Source organism: Microtus oregoni, unplaced genomic scaffold (genome assembly GCF_018167655.1).
Source record: "Microtus oregoni isolate MIOR12 unplaced genomic scaffold, Mior012 000017F_ref0000208, whole genome shotgun sequence".
In the NCBI taxonomy this organism is placed as follows: domain Eukaryota; kingdom Metazoa; phylum Chordata; class Mammalia; order Rodentia; family Cricetidae; genus Microtus; species Microtus oregoni.
The window spans coordinates 23,372,553-23,391,383 of NW_024543076.1; the positions used below are offsets into that span (position 1 = coordinate 23,372,553).

The following is an 18,831-nucleotide window of genomic DNA, read 5'->3' on the forward strand; positions in this document are numbered from 1 at the left end:
CCCACAGGTGGACACAACAATCAATTGACCATTAAAACCCTGGATGGGGGCAGGGCTTGAGAAAGGATCTGGGAGATCAGACTTCATCCTTAGCTCTTTAGCTTCAGGCACTGTCTGTGCCACCAGCTCCCCTCCTTCACACCCGCTGGTCAGCATGTACCTGCATAACTGCCCTCTCCTGCACACAGTTGGCTTAGAGGAAGACAGCCTAAAGAACTGCGGCAGTTCTCACATCCGTGACCCCCAGGACCAGCAACAGACACCAGCCTCAGCTGGCAGAACTAGCCTACTAAATGTCCTCCAACTTTTGGATGCGTCAGTTACCTTTCCTCTGTGGATCAGTCATTGGATATCTATTTTGTGCTCAGTTCTTTATCATTTTGTTAGAAGAACACAGTGGCATGGACCCTATGGCTCCTAATTATTCCACTGAGAATCCGTCAGACGGTACCGGAGAGAATGGTCGGAAAGGATTTGTGATATTGAAAGTGGACACTGGCAATAAGTATGAGGACACAAACATGGCTGCAAAACTCTACCAGAAGGTGAAGATTCTTTGCTGGATAATGACGGGACCACAAAATCTGCAGGTAAGAGCCAAACACATTAGAGCCACATGGGCCCAGCGTTGTAACAAAGCACTGTTTATGAGCTCAGAAGACAACGCAGACTTCCCTGCTGTGGGATTAAAAACTGAAGAGGGCAGAAATCATTTGTCCCAGAAAACATTAAAGGCCTTTCTGTATGTTCATGACCACCACTTAGAAGATGCAGATTGGTTCATGAAAGCAGATGATGATACATATGTTATAGTAGACAACCTGAGATGGCTTCTGGCAAATCAGGACCCAGAGCAACCTGTATACTTTGGGAGAAGATTTAAGCCCTATGTAGATGAGGGCTACATGAGTGGTGGGGCAGGCTACGTGCTGAGCAAGGAGGCCTTGAGGAGAGTGGTGCGTATGATAAAGAGGAATGGATGTGAACCTTTTACTGCCTTTGAAGACATCATTCTGGGACAGTGCTTACAAACAGTCAACGTGAAGCCAGGCGATTCCAGAGACCCTACTGGGAAAGAAACTTTCCATCCCTTTTTGCCAGAAAATCACTTAATTCCAGGTTTGCACTCCAAATCTTTTTGGTACTACAAATATAATTATTACCCTCCCATATATGGGCCCAACTGCTGTTCTGATTTTGCAGTTTCTTTTCACTATGCAAATGCTATAGCCATATATGAGTTGGAATACCTAGTTTATCATCTCAGGCCATATGGTTATGCATACAGATATCAGCCTACCTTACCTGCAAATCAACCAGAGAAAAGAAACAAAGCAAAGCAAAATGAAGATGTAAAAGATTAACCCAGGAAGTACTTGAGATGTATGCAAGAGCGAAGGTGGAGTGACTAACCTTGCATGACCAAAAGAACACTTGGCAGGGCAAGCCTTGCTGGGTGAATAAGTGAACATTGTATCAAATAAAAAAAAAAAGCAACAACAAAGTTCCTGAATATGATCTGAGGTTAAAGCAGAAGATGCACTCTGTATTACAGCACCTTGTTTATACATATATAACTGATACTTTTTTTTAAAGAATAGTCAGATAGAAGAGCGATTTTGTATCCGTTTCTGACCATACTCATCAAACAAACTCTACTGGACCAGGAGAATGAACTGCTCATGATAATATACAGGCCTGACTGAACACTAAACGCAATTTTAGCATCATCTTTTATACTCTACTCATAAATTAGAGTTCTGTATAACATAAAGAAACTAAAATCCCCCTGGCACACAACATTTGTCTAATGACAATTTCCTCCCCATAATGTATGAGTGGCGGAATTTCTTCCAGAATTAGAATGCAATCTGTACTAAAAGTCACCAATGAAGTCACACCGTGCTGCTATTATAGGTCTTGACTATGTCATGTACTTGAATCTAATTCAGGTTTAGTTTCTATCATGGTGAGCTACGTTCATGGTGGTCTCTTTCTAAGAGAAGCATCTCCTGAATGCCACTCTCTGCCATCCATACTTATTCAGTGCTTGATAGTTTTCTAGTACCATATATTCAAAAACGTTTTTCTCTCAAAGCTTTCCATTGTTGGCTATGAATAACCAATAAGAAAATTCAATTCTGTTTCTTAGGTTAGTAATATTCAACACGTTTCTTACATGAATGCTATTTTCAGTTTCCTCAGGGCTATTTTGCTTGATCACTTGTTTATTGTGAAGTTATGATAACAAGATTAGAAAAACTGTGAGTATAATCAGATTTCCACTTTTGTCATTTAGGCAGGTGAGAACTTACTTGTGTCTTTCTTGAATTTCTTGAATTAATTTAAAATCTTTCCTTTTTAGTATTAACAGAAGTCACTAGTTAAACCTCCAAAATCATTTGGATGCAGGATTTTGACAAGAATACATGCAATCACGATATTACTAGAAGGAAATTTACCCTCAAGCTAAACTGTGCTTTATGACACAGTACATGTTGAGGTATGTTCACCTTATGATGTATATTATTATTGCAAAATTTTGAAGAGTCTTGTGACATGATTACTTATTGGTCAATAAAATAGTTCTTTGGTTGTTTCAAAGCAACAAATTTAAAATAAGGTATAAATCTGTTTTAAAATACTTACCGTGATAAAATATTTCTAAGTGCTATATAACACACACTCACAGACACTTTGGTCATATAGACATAAATATGTGAGGTGTGTCCAAATTCTGAGCAGGAGTGATAGACTCTGGCCAGCAGTGTAGATGACTGCTGTGTTCATCCATATGCAGTGAAACCATTTTCAGGGCTGTTTTTCATCTCTATTTCAGTACAAACACAATTGTAAAACATAGTACAATCAATCCAAATACATACTAACAATTTCACCCACATCTATATGGTAATATTTCTTGCAAGTATCCCATGACAGAATCGAGCTAAAGCTTCACTTTCTTAAAACTCATCCTAACGCCTGCCCATATAAGGATGTAAGGAACACGGTTGAAAGAAATGGCAAAGGCAAGATAGCATTCATCATTTTTTTTTCCTAAAATTCTTGGAAAAGAAAATTGGGTGTTCTGAACCTGACACAATGTTCAGACAGAAACATGTATTAAGTGTATTGATACATCAGATACATTTTAAAGCCAATTATGGGAGCCAGTTCTGAGGCAGGCAGTCATGAGAATGGTACAGGGGTCAATCCCAAATGAAATGGAAAGGACAATAAAAAGGCTTTTTTGTCAAATGATGTCTTATGATGGGAAAAGTGGTACTGGAGACTGAGGGAAAACTCGGTCTGTCATGGAAGAAAGATCAGGGAGGGGTCTTGGAGGAAGTGATGTCCAGAAAGCAGGATAAATAGTAAACCAAGGGGGAGATTAGTTCAAACAGAGGAAACAGAAGACTCAAGGGACACTGAGAAAACAAGTCCCATCATTCAAGCAAAATATCAGTGGAGTTGGAGTCCAAGACTCCTTGACTGAGGATAAGCAAGAAATGAATCTGAAATTATAGGTATAACGGATGACATAATTGTACATTCCATGACACGGAATGTTTCCTTAAATATTTTCAAACATTTGAGACTGTTATTTCAAAAGCACTATCCTGAACAGAAGGCCTGAGAAGTGCAGAGGATATGGATTGAGGGGTTGTGGCAGTCAGAAGGAAAGCAATTGACGAGGCCAGTGTGCAGTTGTCAAGCATGAGAAGGGATGCAGGGAGACAAATGCGAGAGAGGGAGGAGGAGTGTTTTCAGTTTTCAGGTTCCTGCTGTAGGCAACTGGAGCATGGTGACTGTCTTAGTTAGGGCTTCTATTTCTGTGATGAAACACTATGACTGAAACTATGCTGGCGATGAAAGGGCTTATTTTTACACTTGCAGGTAAACGTCCATCACAGAGAGAAGTCAAAGCAGGAACCTGGAGTCAGGAGCTTATGCAGAGGCTATGGAAGAATGCTGCTTACTTGCTTGTCCCTTACAGATTGCTCAGTCTGCTTTCTTATAGCACCTAAGACCACCAGCCCAGTCATGGCATCACCCACATTTGGCTGGGTCCTACTTCATCAATCACTAATTAAGGAAATGCCTTATCTGCTTGCCATCAGGCCAATCTTAGGAAAATATTTTCTCAATTGATATTCCTTCCTCTCAGATGACTCTAGTTTATGTCAAGTTGACTTGCAAGTAGCTAGTACAGCAGGGGTAGTTACTAAGAAAGAAAATGGAAAGGATCTGATCTGTGCATGCATTTGGGACATGTTGAGTTAGACATACCAATGATGTCTTCCAGTACTGAGCATAGTAAAATCAGGATTTGTGTATCTAGATCTAGAAGCGGGGAAGCTGGAGCCAGAATTTTAAGCATAACCAGATTACAATGGGCATTTGAAATGCAGGCAGTGGATAATGGTTGTAAGGGGAATGTGTGCTTTGAGAAGAAAGATGACCTAAGAAGAAACCCAAGGGGAATCAAAAATGTATGATGAGCAGAAAAAGATGGTCCTTGTGTCTTAGCCATCTTTCTTTCTGTCTTTTTTCTTTTTTTATTGAAAATATTTTTTCTATATAATCTATTCTGTTGTTTCTCCTCGCTCATCTCCTCCAAAAATCTCCCCACATCCCCATCCATCAAAATCCATGCTGTCTTTATCTTTAGAAAACAAACACCAATCCATTCACTAAACCTTGGACCCACACCTGTCCTGCCTGCAAGATGTGCTGTGGCAATTGTGACCTAGAGCTTGTAGGAGTGGTCAGTTATTGACTGGTCTAACTTGAGGCCCAAGCTACAAGAGGGAGCCCATGCCATATACTGCCTGAATGGCCAGGAATGGGAAGCTAGAGGGCTCAGACACCTGGAGTAGAACCAAAAACAATTGGCAAAAACCAAACAACCAGCCCACTAACCAACCAAACAAACAAACAAAAATCAGTCAATGTAATGATTCCTAATGATATTCTGCTATGTTCATAAACCTGTGTCTATCCCTATCATCATCAGAGAGGCTTCCTCTGGTAGCTAATAGGAACAGATACAGAGAGCCACAACCAAACATTATGGGACAGACACAGAACCTTCATGGGAATGTGTTAGGTTCTCTGCATACATACATGCTTTGGTTAGTTAGCTTCTTTTTTTTTTCTTATTGTTTTTTGGAACTTCTATCAGTGAGAATGGGTATATCTCTGATTCTTTTGCCTGCTTTTGGGGCCCTTTTCCTTCTACTGTGTTGCCTTGTTCATTCTGGATATGAGGGTTTGTGCTAAGTTTTAGTGCATCTAGTTATGCCATGCTTTGTAGGTATCACTGGGAAACCTGCTCTTTTCTAAAAGTAAACAAAAGAGGAATGTGTAGTGATGAGGAGAGCAGGCTGCTTTTCATCCCGCCCGGCTCCTGCATGGCTAGTTTAACACCCGAAATCACAACACACAAATTGTATTCATTTAAACACTGCCTGGCCCATTATCTCCAGTCCCTTATTGGCTAACTATCACATATTGATCTAACCCATTTCTAATATCTGCATTGCCACTTGACTGTGGCTTACCGGCATGAATCTAACCAGCGTCTGTCTTGGAGAAGAGAGTCATGGCGTCTGCCTGACTCTGCTTTCTTCCCCTCAGAATTCTGTTCTGTCTACTCCACCCTCCTAAGGGCTGGCCTATCAAAAGGTCAAGGCAGTTCCTTTATGAATCAATGAAAGTAACACATAGACAGATGACCCTCCTATATCAGGAATGGACTTTGGGGTGATGGGAGGTGTGTTTGGGGGGGCATGGAGGAATAGTAGAAGGGGAGGCTGTGGTAGGGATATGCTGTATGAGTGAATAATATATAAAAAGAGAACAAACAGCTAAATAAAAATAGGAATAAAATAAAGCAACACACATACATACACACACATGCACACACATACATACAAACACACATACATACATACACACAGAGGCACACACATAAAAAAAGCAGAGAAAAAAAGAAAATAAAAAGCTCCAGAAACATATGTACACAGAGACATGCGCACACAGACACATATAAAACCTGTAAGATTGCAAAATGAGAAGCCAGAATATATAAGCAAAGGCCAGCAAAGGAAACCAAACAAACAAACAAAGCATTATGAGGTTAAAAAAACCAAAGAAATACCATTGAGTTTATTTTGTCTTGACCATCTACTTCTGAGTGTTGAGCCTACCCTAAATGTGGCTTGTATAGCCAGTGAGACTCCACTGGAGAATATAGTTTTTTCCTTTGCTGGTGGATGACACTTAGAAATAGCTTCTGGGTCAGGGATGGGGCTCCCATCTGGTTCCCCTCTGGAACCTCACCTGGCTCTGACATGCATAGGCCGTGTGCACGCTGCCACAACCTCTGTTATTCCCCACTTACAGCAGCCCTGTTGTCTTTGGAAGGCCTTGTTTCTCTGGTGCCTTCCATTCACACTGGCTCTTGAAACAATTCTGTCTCCTTTCCACATAGTTTGCCAATCCCTAAGGAAAGGGATTTGATGAAGACATCCCACGTAGGACTGATGGCTCCAAGGAATCTCACTCTCAGAACATAGTCCAATTTGGGGTCTCCGTATTAGTTCTTAGCTTCTGTATGAGAAAGCTTCTCAGATGATGGTTAAACAATATACTGATCTATGGATATAACAGAATTAGGAATCATCATGTTGCTGTGTTTCTTTAGTACAGTGGTTCTCAACGTTGCTAAATCTGAGACCTGTTAATACAGTTGTAGTGACTCTCAACTATAAGATTAATTCTACTTCTACTTCATAACTGGATTTTTGCTACTGTTATGAATTATAAGGAATATACCTGATATGCAGGATATCTGATATGTGACCCTTGTGAAAGGGCCGCTTGACCCTGAAAGGGGTTGTGGCCAATAGGTTGAGAACCACTGCTCTATCAGAACAATGGCATTGGGTTTTCCACTAGGTCCATGGACTGTATAGTATCAGGTTCTTAAGCATCTGAGCAGCATCAGGCACATGTTCCATCTCATGGACTAGGTCTCCAATCAGATCAAAGTGGTTCTCCTATAACTTTGTTGTCACTCTTGCAAAGGCACATCATGCAAGAAGATCTCCATTGTAGATAGACCAGCTTGTAACTGCCTTGGTGTTTCCCTTCTTCCTCTGGTAGTGTGCAGAGTACTTCTAGCACCACAGACACCATCCAGAAGGAGTGCATGCTCTAGTTAGCACCAGCATGACTTCTGTGTTCAATAACGACACATGTAGCTATTATCTACCATCAGTTCATGGAGACCAACCAATAGCCTTGGCCATCTCCTGGGTTGTTTGGGGGTTTCGATGAATTTGGCCAATAACTCAATCAGATCTAACCTCTTCCTAGCACTGGAGCTTTACTTGGTTGTAATACATGTTTTATTGGCGCTTTTTTCTCCTCCATTTTGCAGTCCTAAATATATTTCTTTCATATATGTAATTTAAAAAATTTTTACTGTAATGGGTTTCTGTATGACTACTCAAGTGGCTCTTTAGTGTTATCTTTTCTTTCCCATATTTCCTCCCTTATATTCCTTTCCCTCTTCATTTAATCCTCCCATTCCAGTCCCCCATAAACATACGTTGTCTTTCCATAATTACATAATTTATTTTCCATTCTTTGGGAGATCATCCTTTCTTTCTGTAGCCCTTAAACTATATGCAGTCTCTGCAGTTATATGCATTGTTTATGCCTATCCAATGCTTAAAAATAACATCTATACATATGAGAATATATGCTACCTTTTTCTTTTGGGTTCTGTGTTATTTCAGCCAGGATGAATTTTTCTAATCCACCCAATTATATACAAATTTATTGTCTTTTTGCTTATTTGTTTCAGCTACATACTATTCTATCGTGTAAATATACCACATTTTCATTCATTATTTATCTGTGAGTTAATTTCTAGACTTTTCAATTTTGGGCTATCATGAATAGGACAGCAGTAATTATGGTTGACAAGGCATCTCAATTATAGGATGAAGAATTCTTTGGATACACACACACACACACACACCACACACACACACACACCACACACACACACACCACACACACACACACACACACACACACCACACACACACACACACACACACCATCTTCCTGAGTAACTTCCATACTGATTTCCCTGGTGGTTCTATAGGTTTACACTCACACCAGCAATGGATGAACGTCCCTCTTATTCCACATCCTCACCAGCATGAGCTGTCATTTGTTTTGTTGATCATGGCCATTCTAACTGGTATAAAATGAAATCTGAATGTAGACTTGATTTTAATTTGCATTTCCCTTATGACTAAAAATATTGAACATTTCTCTAAGTATTTCTCAGAAATTTGTGTTTCATCTTTTGAGAATTCCCTTTAGTTTTGTACCTCATTTTCCCCTTTTATTGAAAACATATTATTTTCACATAATATCTCTTGATTATGACTTCATCTCCCTCTACTCCTCCCAGTTTCTCTTCATGTGCTCCCATTGGAATCTACTCTTTTTCTTGCTCTCATCATGAGACAAACAGGCTACTAAGGAGAAAACTATAATAAAATAATATATGATAAATATAACAATATAATATAAACTAACACACTGGGGTTACACTAGACAAAAAAAAAAAAAAACAGAAGGAAGAGTTTCCAAGAAAAGGCACAAGAATCAGAAACCCACTTGTTCTCACACTCAGGAATCCCATAAAAACACTAAATTGGAAGCCATAATATAACAGAGAAAACCTGGTACAGATCTTGCAGGCCTGAGCATGCTGCCTTCGTCTCTGTCAGTTTACATGAGCTTTGATCATGTTGATTTAAAGGGTCTTATTTCCATGATGTCCTCCACATTACACTCCTCTTTCATCTTCTTCCATGGAGTCTCCTGAACCCTAAGGAGGGAGGGGTTTGATATAAACATCTCATTTAGGGATGAGTATTCCAAGGTCTCTCGTTCTCTGCATAATGTCTGGCTGTGGGTTTCTGTGTTTGTTTCCATTTGCTACAGGAGGAAGCTTCTCTGACAATGGTTGAGCAAGGTACTGACCTATGATTATATCAGGATGTCACTAGGAGTCATTTCATCAAAGAAATATTTTTTCTTAACAGTAGTATTTCATTTTATTCTAGATCCTGGTGCTGTCTAGTCTCAGATTCTTGCTTCAGGCATGGGTTCCATCTCGTAGCATGACCTTAAATCAAAGCAGATATAAATTGATTACACCTACAAATTTCATGCCACCATTGGCCTAGAATATATTGCAGCTGAGAAACTATTGTAGATAAAAGGGTTTGTGTTTACATTTCTCCTTTGATAGCATGCAGAGTACCTTCAGGTAGTACAGAAGATAAAATATAGGGATGAAGGCTCTATGTAGGCACCAGCTGACCTTGTTCATGTCCAGTGAGTTGTATAGATTTTGTCTTCAGCCATAGGGCCTTACTCTCAGTTTGTGTCAAACAAACTACAGTCTTGGCGACAGCCTCAATTGTTTGGGTATTCCCGTGGAACCCATTTGGCCAACATCTTAATTAGATGTAACCTAATCCTGGTACTGGAAGCTTCATTTGGTGACAACAGAAGTTCAGTTGGAACTCTCTTTCCTCCATTACTTGGAAATTTCAAATAGGTCACCCTCATGTATGTATATATTTTATTAAGCTTCTACTATGTTAGGCTTCCATACTACATCTCAAATGACTCTTATATTCAGCTGTCTTTCCCCATATTCCCTCCCTTGTTCTCTCACCTCCTTCTCCCCACTTGATCCTCTCGTTCCAGTCCCCCATCCATCTATGCCTATCTATTCTATTTTATTTTATTAAGAAAAGGAGAAAAAAAACAAGTTTCCACCTCCTCTCAGCCTCCCATTTCCCTCCCCCTCCTTCCACCCTTCTCCCCCTCCCCCCACTCCTCTCCCCCTCCCTCTCCAGTTCAAAGAGCAGTCAGGGTTCCCTGCCCTGTGGTAAGTCCTAGGTCTGCCCCCCTCCGTCCATTTCTAGGAAGGTGAACATCCAAACTGGCTAGGCTCCCACAAAGCCAGCACATTACGTAGAAACAAAACCCCGTGCCATTGACCTTGGCTTCTCATCAGCTCTCATTGTTCGCCATGTTCAGAGAGTCCGGTTTTATCCCATGCTTTTTCAGTCACAGTCCAGCTGGCCTTGGTGAGCTCCCAATAGATCAGCTCCACTATCTCAGTGGGTGGGTGTACCTCTCGTGGTCCCGACTTCTTTGCTCATGTTCTCCCTCCTTCTGCTCCTCATTGGGACCTTGGGAGCTCAGTCCAGTGCTCCAGTGTGGGTCTCTGTCTCTATCTCCATCCATCACCAGATGAAGGTTCTATGGTGATATGCAAGATATTCGTCAGTATTGCTATAGGATAGGGTCATTTCAGGTTTCCTATCCTCAGCTGCCCAAGGAACTAACTGGGGACCTCGGCTTGGGCACCTGGGAGCCACTCTAGATTCAAGTCTCTTGCCAACCCTAAGGTGGCTCCCTGATCTAGCTGTCCCCTCTAGTCCCTTGCTCCACACCTAACCTTCATGTCTCTTTGAATTGTTTGCTTAGCATTGAGTTAAAAGCTGATAACCACATGTATGTGAATACATACAATATTTTATTTCTGGATCTAGGGTATCGCATTTAGTATATATTTTCTAGTTCTATGCTTTTACCTGAGAATTTCATAAATTTATTATTTTTAATGGCTGAGTAATAGGCCATTGCATGTGTTATGTTTTCTTTATTCATTTTCTGAGAGCATCTAGGTTGTTTCCAGTCTTTAGCTATTATAAATAGAACAGCAATCAACATGATTGAGTAAATGTCTCTCTCTTTGTTAGGCTGAAACATCTTTGGTCATATGCTCAAGAGTGGTGTAGCTAAAAATTGGGGCAAATTGATTCCCTATTTCTGAGAAACCATCACTGGTTTCAATAATGACTACTGTATCCCATTTTTAATTGGGTGATTTGTTTTCTTGTTGTCCAGGGTTTGTTTGGCTTTGGTTTGGTTTAGTTTTGTTTGTTTGTGTTTTAGCTCTTTATATATCTTTGATATTAACCCTCTATCAGATGTGTAATTGGCAAAAATATTTCGCTATTCTATAGCTTACTGCTTTGTCCAGATGATGGTGTCTTTTACCATCTAGAAACTTTACAGTTTCATAAGATCCCATTTATTAATTTTTTTAGTGCCTGTGCTATTGGCATCCCTTTCAGGAGGTCCTTTTTTGTACCAATGAGTTCCAGACTATTACACACTTTCTCTTCTGTGAGATTCATTGTATCTGGCATTCTGCTGAAGTCCTTGCTCCATTTGGAGTTAAGTTTTGTTTAGCTGTGTTTCTTATGAAGTAAAGGCTACATTCTTACACTTTTACTGGCCAGGGAGAGTAGGACAAGAAGAGACAAATAAAAGTGAGGAAGGGAGGAAAGTCTTACATAGGACTTTGCTTCATTGTCTGCCTCCTCAGAGAACACAAAGTCTGCCATTTAGTTAGCAATGATATCTATGAGAGCACTGACTTTGAATTGGCTGAACTTACTGCCTCTTGCTGATCCTTTGGCCTGCAGTGAATTCATTTTCCTGCACCTCTTGGTTGTACTAACCTGTTCGTCCAGCCCCTTTAAAGGATTCAAAAGCTCTTTGGGCCCATTGGTGTCTCATCCTGGCACTCCCCTGCTCTCTCTCCAGTGCCACTGGCACCCTGAATTCCTGAGGCACAGTCAGAAGGTACCGTCCTGTTGTGTGTGTGTGTGTGTGTGTGTGTGTGTGTGTGTGGTGTGTTGAGAGAGTGTTGAGTTTTAACAATGATGATATGCTGTGGCCTTTGACTGGTTTCTCTAGTGAGGAATCAAGACAAGTGATCAAAGATGAAATCAATTTTTAAAGTATAGAAGGAATTATTAAAGTGAAAAATGCAATTGGATTTGCTATGGAGTGGAAAAGGCCTAAAGAGTAGTAAGAGAAGTTAAAAAATTAAATAATAACCCAGATTAAAAGAGAAAATGTTCCATAAATTGGTTGAATAGGTCCAATTATAAAACCTTTGAACTTGAAGCAAATAAACTCTTTGTTCCTTGGGTTGCTTTTGAAAGGTTGTGTTATCCCAGCAACAGGGAAAGAGATTAAGACCACAGTACAAGATGCTCACTACACACACTGTTGAGTACAGCAATGGCCCAGGTGATGATTCACTCAGTGAAATCTCGTACCTGGAACTTGGCTGGATAAGTGTCAGAGAATTGGAACCTTAAACATTTATACCTTATGAACCAATGAATTCCTTTTCTCCTTCTTCTATAGGGAAGAGATATGTCCTTGTGCATAGAAAAAGTTCAAAGTAATAGATCTGATGTTATCAAGGATTTACTAATATATTTCCTTAGGAGATATTAATCTCACACATTAATATTTAGGCAACGGGGCTCTGTCCCCCAGTTATAACCAGATCTTTTACAAGCAAGCAAAGCTTACAGTGCTAGGATATAAATCTGCTCACTAAGAGGCAACAGAAACTAGACCCAACCCCAAAAAACAAACTTCTAACAGCCAAGTTAAGGGGGTCACCTGTATAGGGTCACAATGAATGTTAAGTTATGGACTGCCATAAAATCACAGTTCTCTTATTGAGGAAAGAAAGCATAATTTTGCCAGTAGGCATGATGACCATGGTAACAGCTATTCGAAACGAGTAACACTGCTATCCTTAAGAAATATTTCTGGCAGTATCTTTGCTGTGCAAATTTCCCTTCTGCCTAAGTATCCAGACTTACAGTCTCCCATCTATGCTTAATTGTCAAAGTCTAACCTGGTGCCAGGACCTAAAAGAGATTTAGGGAAGGCAGTATGTGTCAACTGTGTAAGCCTGTGATGCATGTAAGTTGCTAACACCTTCCATTCGAGGCTGACTCTTCTTTGGGGATTAGCCCCAGGCAGAATTGTTCCTCCATCTCTAACAGTGCGTAGTTTGCAATTTCTGGGAAGACACGTTATTTCTACAACACTTGGACCTCACTAGAGACCTTGGTGAAGAGAATATCAGTGGAGCAGAACAGACAGAAGTCATGGTGATGCTCCCTTTTACATCTTCTCTCTTTAAATGGTAAAACACTGTTCCTCGTGAAAGGATGGGGCATCATGTTTAGAGCATCTGCAGAGACATCTATCAGACTCTTCCTCTAGTCTTAGCCTGGCATCTGGATCTGCCTCCTCCTGAACTCCAAATACATCCAGAACACAGCAGACTTTTGCAAGTCTCCAAGGTCTCTACTGCTCCAGCATCGTAAATAGATCTGAGTTTGCATTTTCCCTGAGTGTCTGATCCTGTACCAAGTGCACAATGGCCACTTGCCCAATAAGTGTATATCTAAAAATGTGGAACATTCCTACTTAAGGGGTAGTCCACAGGGAGTCAGCTTGGAGTTTCTACTGCAGAAAACGTGGCTCTGCTTGTGTGTGCACTAGATAGTACTGGAGGAAGTTGACAGAATCTCATTTTATGACTCTTCATCCAGACTCTCTTCTGTACCATAATACATTTTTATTTTATTCAACCTTCAGTTTCCCATTACAATAATCATATTTACTCCTTCTTTCTTTTTCAGATTCATATGCTTAGTAATGAAAACACCTTGGTACTGACATAAAAATTCTTTTTGATGTATTTTTATTTGATTTTATTATCACCAGTATTTGCATATGTACCTAAGAAACCATAGGATATATGAGGGCCAGAGGAAATCTTAAAAGAATTGGGGTCTCTCCTCCTGCCATGTAGAACCCAGGGAGTATATTTAGGTCATCAGGCTTGGCAGTAAGTACCTTTACCTGACAACTTATCTCTCTGGACCTTCGACAGAACAGCTTTTTGTGAAAATACTTCCTAATTTTAGAAACTGAACTTTTGCCAAACCTTGCATTTAAGTTAATAATTTGCCTTGAGATCATTAGAACTAGGTATCTTTCTGTTTCCCTAATGTATTCAGACAGTTTAATTCTCCTTTAAGAAGATAATGTTACCATTTGTACTATGCCTTTGATTTCTTATACGATCAGTTTTTAAAACTTTAAACTTTAATTTTAAACTCTATACTCTTACACCCCGCTGACCAGAATAACGTGTAAGGGTGTGTGTGTGTGTGTCTATGTTGAAATCATTTGCTGAAAGCAGCAAAGGGGTTGAAGTCAATCCTAACAAAACCAAACATCTACCCTGAATGTAAACAACAAGTAGATATAGGTTGATAACATCTGTGTGCCCTTTCACGCGCATCAGTAAGGTAACTTCTCCCCTGGCAAAACTCCAATATAGTTTTCTGTAAAATCAAATTCCTCATTCCTTTACCATGCCATGTTTTTGGTGCTATTCAATAAATACAGAGCAAAGACTACAGACAAGAGAGAACAGTAGACAGACCACAGACAATGGACCACAATTAAAGACGGTGGAGACAAATTCCAATTAGGGTTTGCTCTTGGTCTAAACTGCTCGAGAGGAAGAAACTCTTCATTTTCTACTGTACTATCAATTTAGACTCTGATCTAATTTTTGCTCACACTTTATATTCACATCTATTTTAAAAAGATGGTACATCACTTGAAATATTTTTAATCACTAAATCAGTTAAAGACAGAAGAGTTAAAGAACCAAATAGAGTGAAAATTTTTAAATATCTTGTTAGTTCAGCCACTCTAATCCTGCAACATTCAGCATGTATTAGCAATGGAGGAGATTTTCCTCAGTGCAAATAGTTGTGATGGGTATTTATCATAATCTTCTCTTTTTTCTCACTGCAGTAACATCACTTCATTATTTTACTTCCTTTCTTTTTCTCCTTCCTCATTTCCTTTGTTTTTCTGGAAGTTTTTTTTAAAAACTTATTATAATTATTTGTGTATGTGCTTGCACATGAACCTGTATGTGGTTTTTCTGAGGCCCCGTTATGCATATCATACTGAAGAACAGGTGCTTATAGTAGTTTTTCATGCCACATTTTCACATATAAGAGACCTAGACTACATAAAAAGAATCAAGAGTCTCTTCACAATTCTCAGTGGTCACAGCAGGAAACAGAGAGTGAGCAAATTTCTTCAAAATTGTCAGACAAAGTTCCAAGCACTTAGTTTACAAATCAAGCCATAGCAAATCAGGAGGGTGGAAAGAGACTCTCTCTCAAACAAGAAAGTCCCCAAAATGACATTAACATCTGTAACAACAAAACCTACCACTTCTTGAAAGACTTTTGTCTAACAAAAGAAAATCATTTGGAAAAAAAGGAAAGAGGGATGTAGCACGATTAATATAATCCCAGAGACAGAAATTGGGGTTCAATCTGAAGGTCAGAATAACAAATCAACCAGCCACTGGCTCTTACCTCTATCTCAATCCAAAATGGCGATCCTACCTCCACGAATCTCAGAATGAAACTGTCTCCTCCCGTTTTATGATCCTCTCTAGGGCTGGGATTAAAGGAATGCACACTCGGATTAAAGGCATGCTCTGCCCGGTTTCTATGACAAATTCGTGTGGCTACTGGGATTAAAGGTGTGTGTTACCACTGCCTGGTCTGTAAGGCTGATCAGTACAGCTGTTTAACTCTCTGAACTTCAGGCAAGTTTTACTTTTAAAAATACAAATGAAATAACACCATAGAAAGATATTAGTTTGTAGGAAATGAAAATGCAAGCGAAGGGGAGCCTTCATCCTTCTTAAATCCAAACTAGTGGGACTTGTAGGCCATGAACTGTTAACACAAGTGATACAGCAGAATCTTCAAGCAGCTTGAGAGTTCAAGTTGCCTTAATATTTCTCTTGGGACCACTGCTGCCCTAGAGCTTGACTGGATAACAGTCACATAACCCAGTGATAGCTCATTTAACTCCCAACTACTTGGCTCTCAAAGCAGCATCTGACTGAACAGCACATGCATACATGAGTAGAGGCAATTTGGATGAGTCAAGGCCAAATTGAGTGATGGATTAAGAAACTATTTCTGGCTGGATATGGTGGTATATAGCTTTAATTCTATTCATCATGAAATAGAGTCAGAATGATCTTATGAGTTCACAACCAGACTGATCTACTTCAGACCCTGTCAAAAGAAGAAAAGGAAGCAGGACTTCTATGGCACAGTAGAAAGAGCAGGTTAGGGAATCATTCTCAGGAAACAAAACTAAGCTCTTATTTTAGGGAAAAGCTGCCTATATAGAGCATTCCGGAGAACGTCAGAATTCTTATGAACTTGAAATTGCCTTTCTCATAACTACATGGTAAAGAAGTACATCAAGATTGTGTTAAGTCCGTAGTATTCATGTGTAATGGGGGTGTGGTGTTTTGAATGAGAATGAGCCCCATAGGCTCATATATTTGCATACTCAGCAGCATTTCTTTCTGGTTTCTGCTTCAAGAGCCTGCTGGTTTTACTGCCCTGAGTTCTTTCAAGGATGGCCTGGGATCTGGAAGTGTAAGTCAAATAAACCCCTTTCTCCCCTAGCTTGCTTTAAGCAGGAGTCTGTTATCACAGTAACAGACTAAAACTAGGTCAGCTAAACTTGTGATTTATTCTAGGCTAAAGATAAATATGAACTCAGCAGAGAACTAAAAAACGTGTGTCCTCTGGACATTCTTTCTGCTGCCCTGGGGACCATGGAAAGAACTCTCAACTACGCTGCAGGAAATATGCGGTGCTCTGCCACCTCTGCCCCTGCTGAAGAGCCAGCTCTATGTATCCTGGAGGCTACCCAGTAAGCTGGTACCTAGCTCTTGACAGTACTTAATGATGAGCCCAATTACAAGCATCATTACTGTTGACTGTAAGCAAACTAGTTCGCTGTCTCACATATTGTGAGATAAAGAAGCAATAGAACAGGGGTCTTTGACTGCACATAAACAGCTAACTGAGATGAGCAGCTCACACTCCACAAACTGTTCATTTTTAGAAAGTGACATATTACCCATTCCTCTTTTCTGTCTCCAATGGCCACATTTAATTTCCAAATACCCCGGTTGGGAAAAGCATAATTGTAGATGCCAGAATATCTTCCATATTTCTGCTAAGCATAGCTGGGAAGCAGCAGTTGTTCAGACTTGAAAAAAAAGCAGGAGAGTCTTGACATACGAAATCAAGCAAAAAAAAGAATGAAAATCCTGTCATTTACAAGTAAATGGACGGAACTGAACTGAACAGAACTGAAAATCATCATAGTAAGCAAAATAAGACAGACTCAGGATGGTTAATCATATATATATATATATATATATATATATATATATATATATATATAAATTGGTTTGTCAGATAATGGGTAGCAATGTCCAGAACTGTAACAAAAAAATAGGTAAGCCTGCCATCTTTATGGATTATCTCAGGTATTTGTTACAGTGAATGGAATGCTGCAAAACAAGGTCCCTGATTTGTAACAGACTACTGTGAGCAGAGGGAACGTAGTACCTCTGACTTGGATGCCATTGTGCTGAACAAAGCAAACTGAGAATTCCTAGCATGGCCTCCTGCACTGCATGAATGCACATGCCCGTGTATCATTCATATATGCCCTACTCTGGTCCAAGAATGAAAAAGTTTGATCATGCAATGGTGACACCTTCTCTATCCGACTGAATTGAAATAGGGTTCGCTTGCCTACCCAGAAGGGAGCTACTATAGAGAATGCTGTGGCTTGAGAGGCAACACGTTTTCCTGGACAAAGCACAGGCTTGAACTCTGGGACCGGTCCCACTGGATTCCAGAGCTATTTCAGTAAGAGATGTCAAGCAAACTACTTTCTTCCTTTTATTGTCTTTAAAATTGCACCACAGAACAATGTGGTGAAGATGAATGCAAAACTTCCAGAGATGCTTCAGAAGTTCGGAAAAACACATTAGATATAAATTCTATAAATAAGTTTATCAAAATTACACTTTAGAAAAAGAGATTTTACTTAAAGAGTATTTGAAGGGCAATGAAGATCAATTATTTCATTTTATTAGTAAAGGGAATGACCTGAAGAAACACGAAGAACATGGCTAGATGGAGCCTTCATCTCTCTGGACTTTGCAGTGACATAACAAAGCTGCAGATGGAGGAGACAGCATGCACATTAGAATGTGAGAACCTGGTGCAAAGGTTACTAGGTAGGCACCAGCCATAAGGCATTATCGAATTTCTGACTCTGACCTCCCACTTCAGAAACATTAATAAAAGCAATTATTCAGAAAAAAAAGATTTCAAAAGATTCAAGTAAATGAGGTGGGCAATGACTCTATCTTATACCTCAAAAATAAAAGCATGTACTTGAATGCATCGGGAGGAGGAAGCAAAATACTGTATTTTGTCCTAAAACCAAAAACTAATAATACCATTAATGAAGGACAGGGTTTTACAGATAAGGGTGGTACCCGTAAACAAAGTCTCAAGCCTTTCCTAGAATCCTGTAGAATCTTGAGTCCTCAGGCTTCACAATGGAAGTAGACGCAGTGTCCAAGTTGGGCACTGCACACTGCAGGGAAACCTCTCAAATAGGCATAAAAAAAATCTTTTAGAAAGAATGCTGGTTTCAATTATGCAGCCCGAGGAATTAATGTATGCTGGAGATCTGATGATAAGCAAACATAGCGATGCTAGTTAATTTCAGTGTTGAACATTCAAATTTTCCTGACACTGGAGATCCGGTGGTGAGCAACACACTGACTATAGTTAATGACATTGTATTGAACATTCTAAATGTGCTATGAGATTGGGTTTTATATGTCCACACTATAAGTAAAATTTTATATATGAAGGGATGTGTACATCAATT

The 18,831-nt window shown here is 39.7% G+C and overlaps 1 protein-coding gene across 1 annotated transcript; it reads left to right on the plus strand.

The window, feature by feature from the left end:
* The first annotated feature begins 293 nt into the window (after positions 1–293).
* LOC121458247 (glycoprotein-N-acetylgalactosamine 3-beta-galactosyltransferase 1-like) lies at positions 294–1,364 on the plus strand. The gene has a single exon (XM_041667348.1). It carries the CDS (start codon positions 294–296, stop codon positions 1,362–1,364), a length of 1,071 nt encoding a protein of 356 aa, XP_041523282.1.
* Positions 1,365–18,831: the final 17,467 nt, after the last annotated feature.

Excerpts from the sequence above, each read along its gene's own strand:
- LOC121458247 (XM_041667348.1), top strand. The coding sequence starts at position 294 with ATGTCCTCCAACTTTTGGATGCGTCAGTTACCTTTCCTCTGTGGATCA.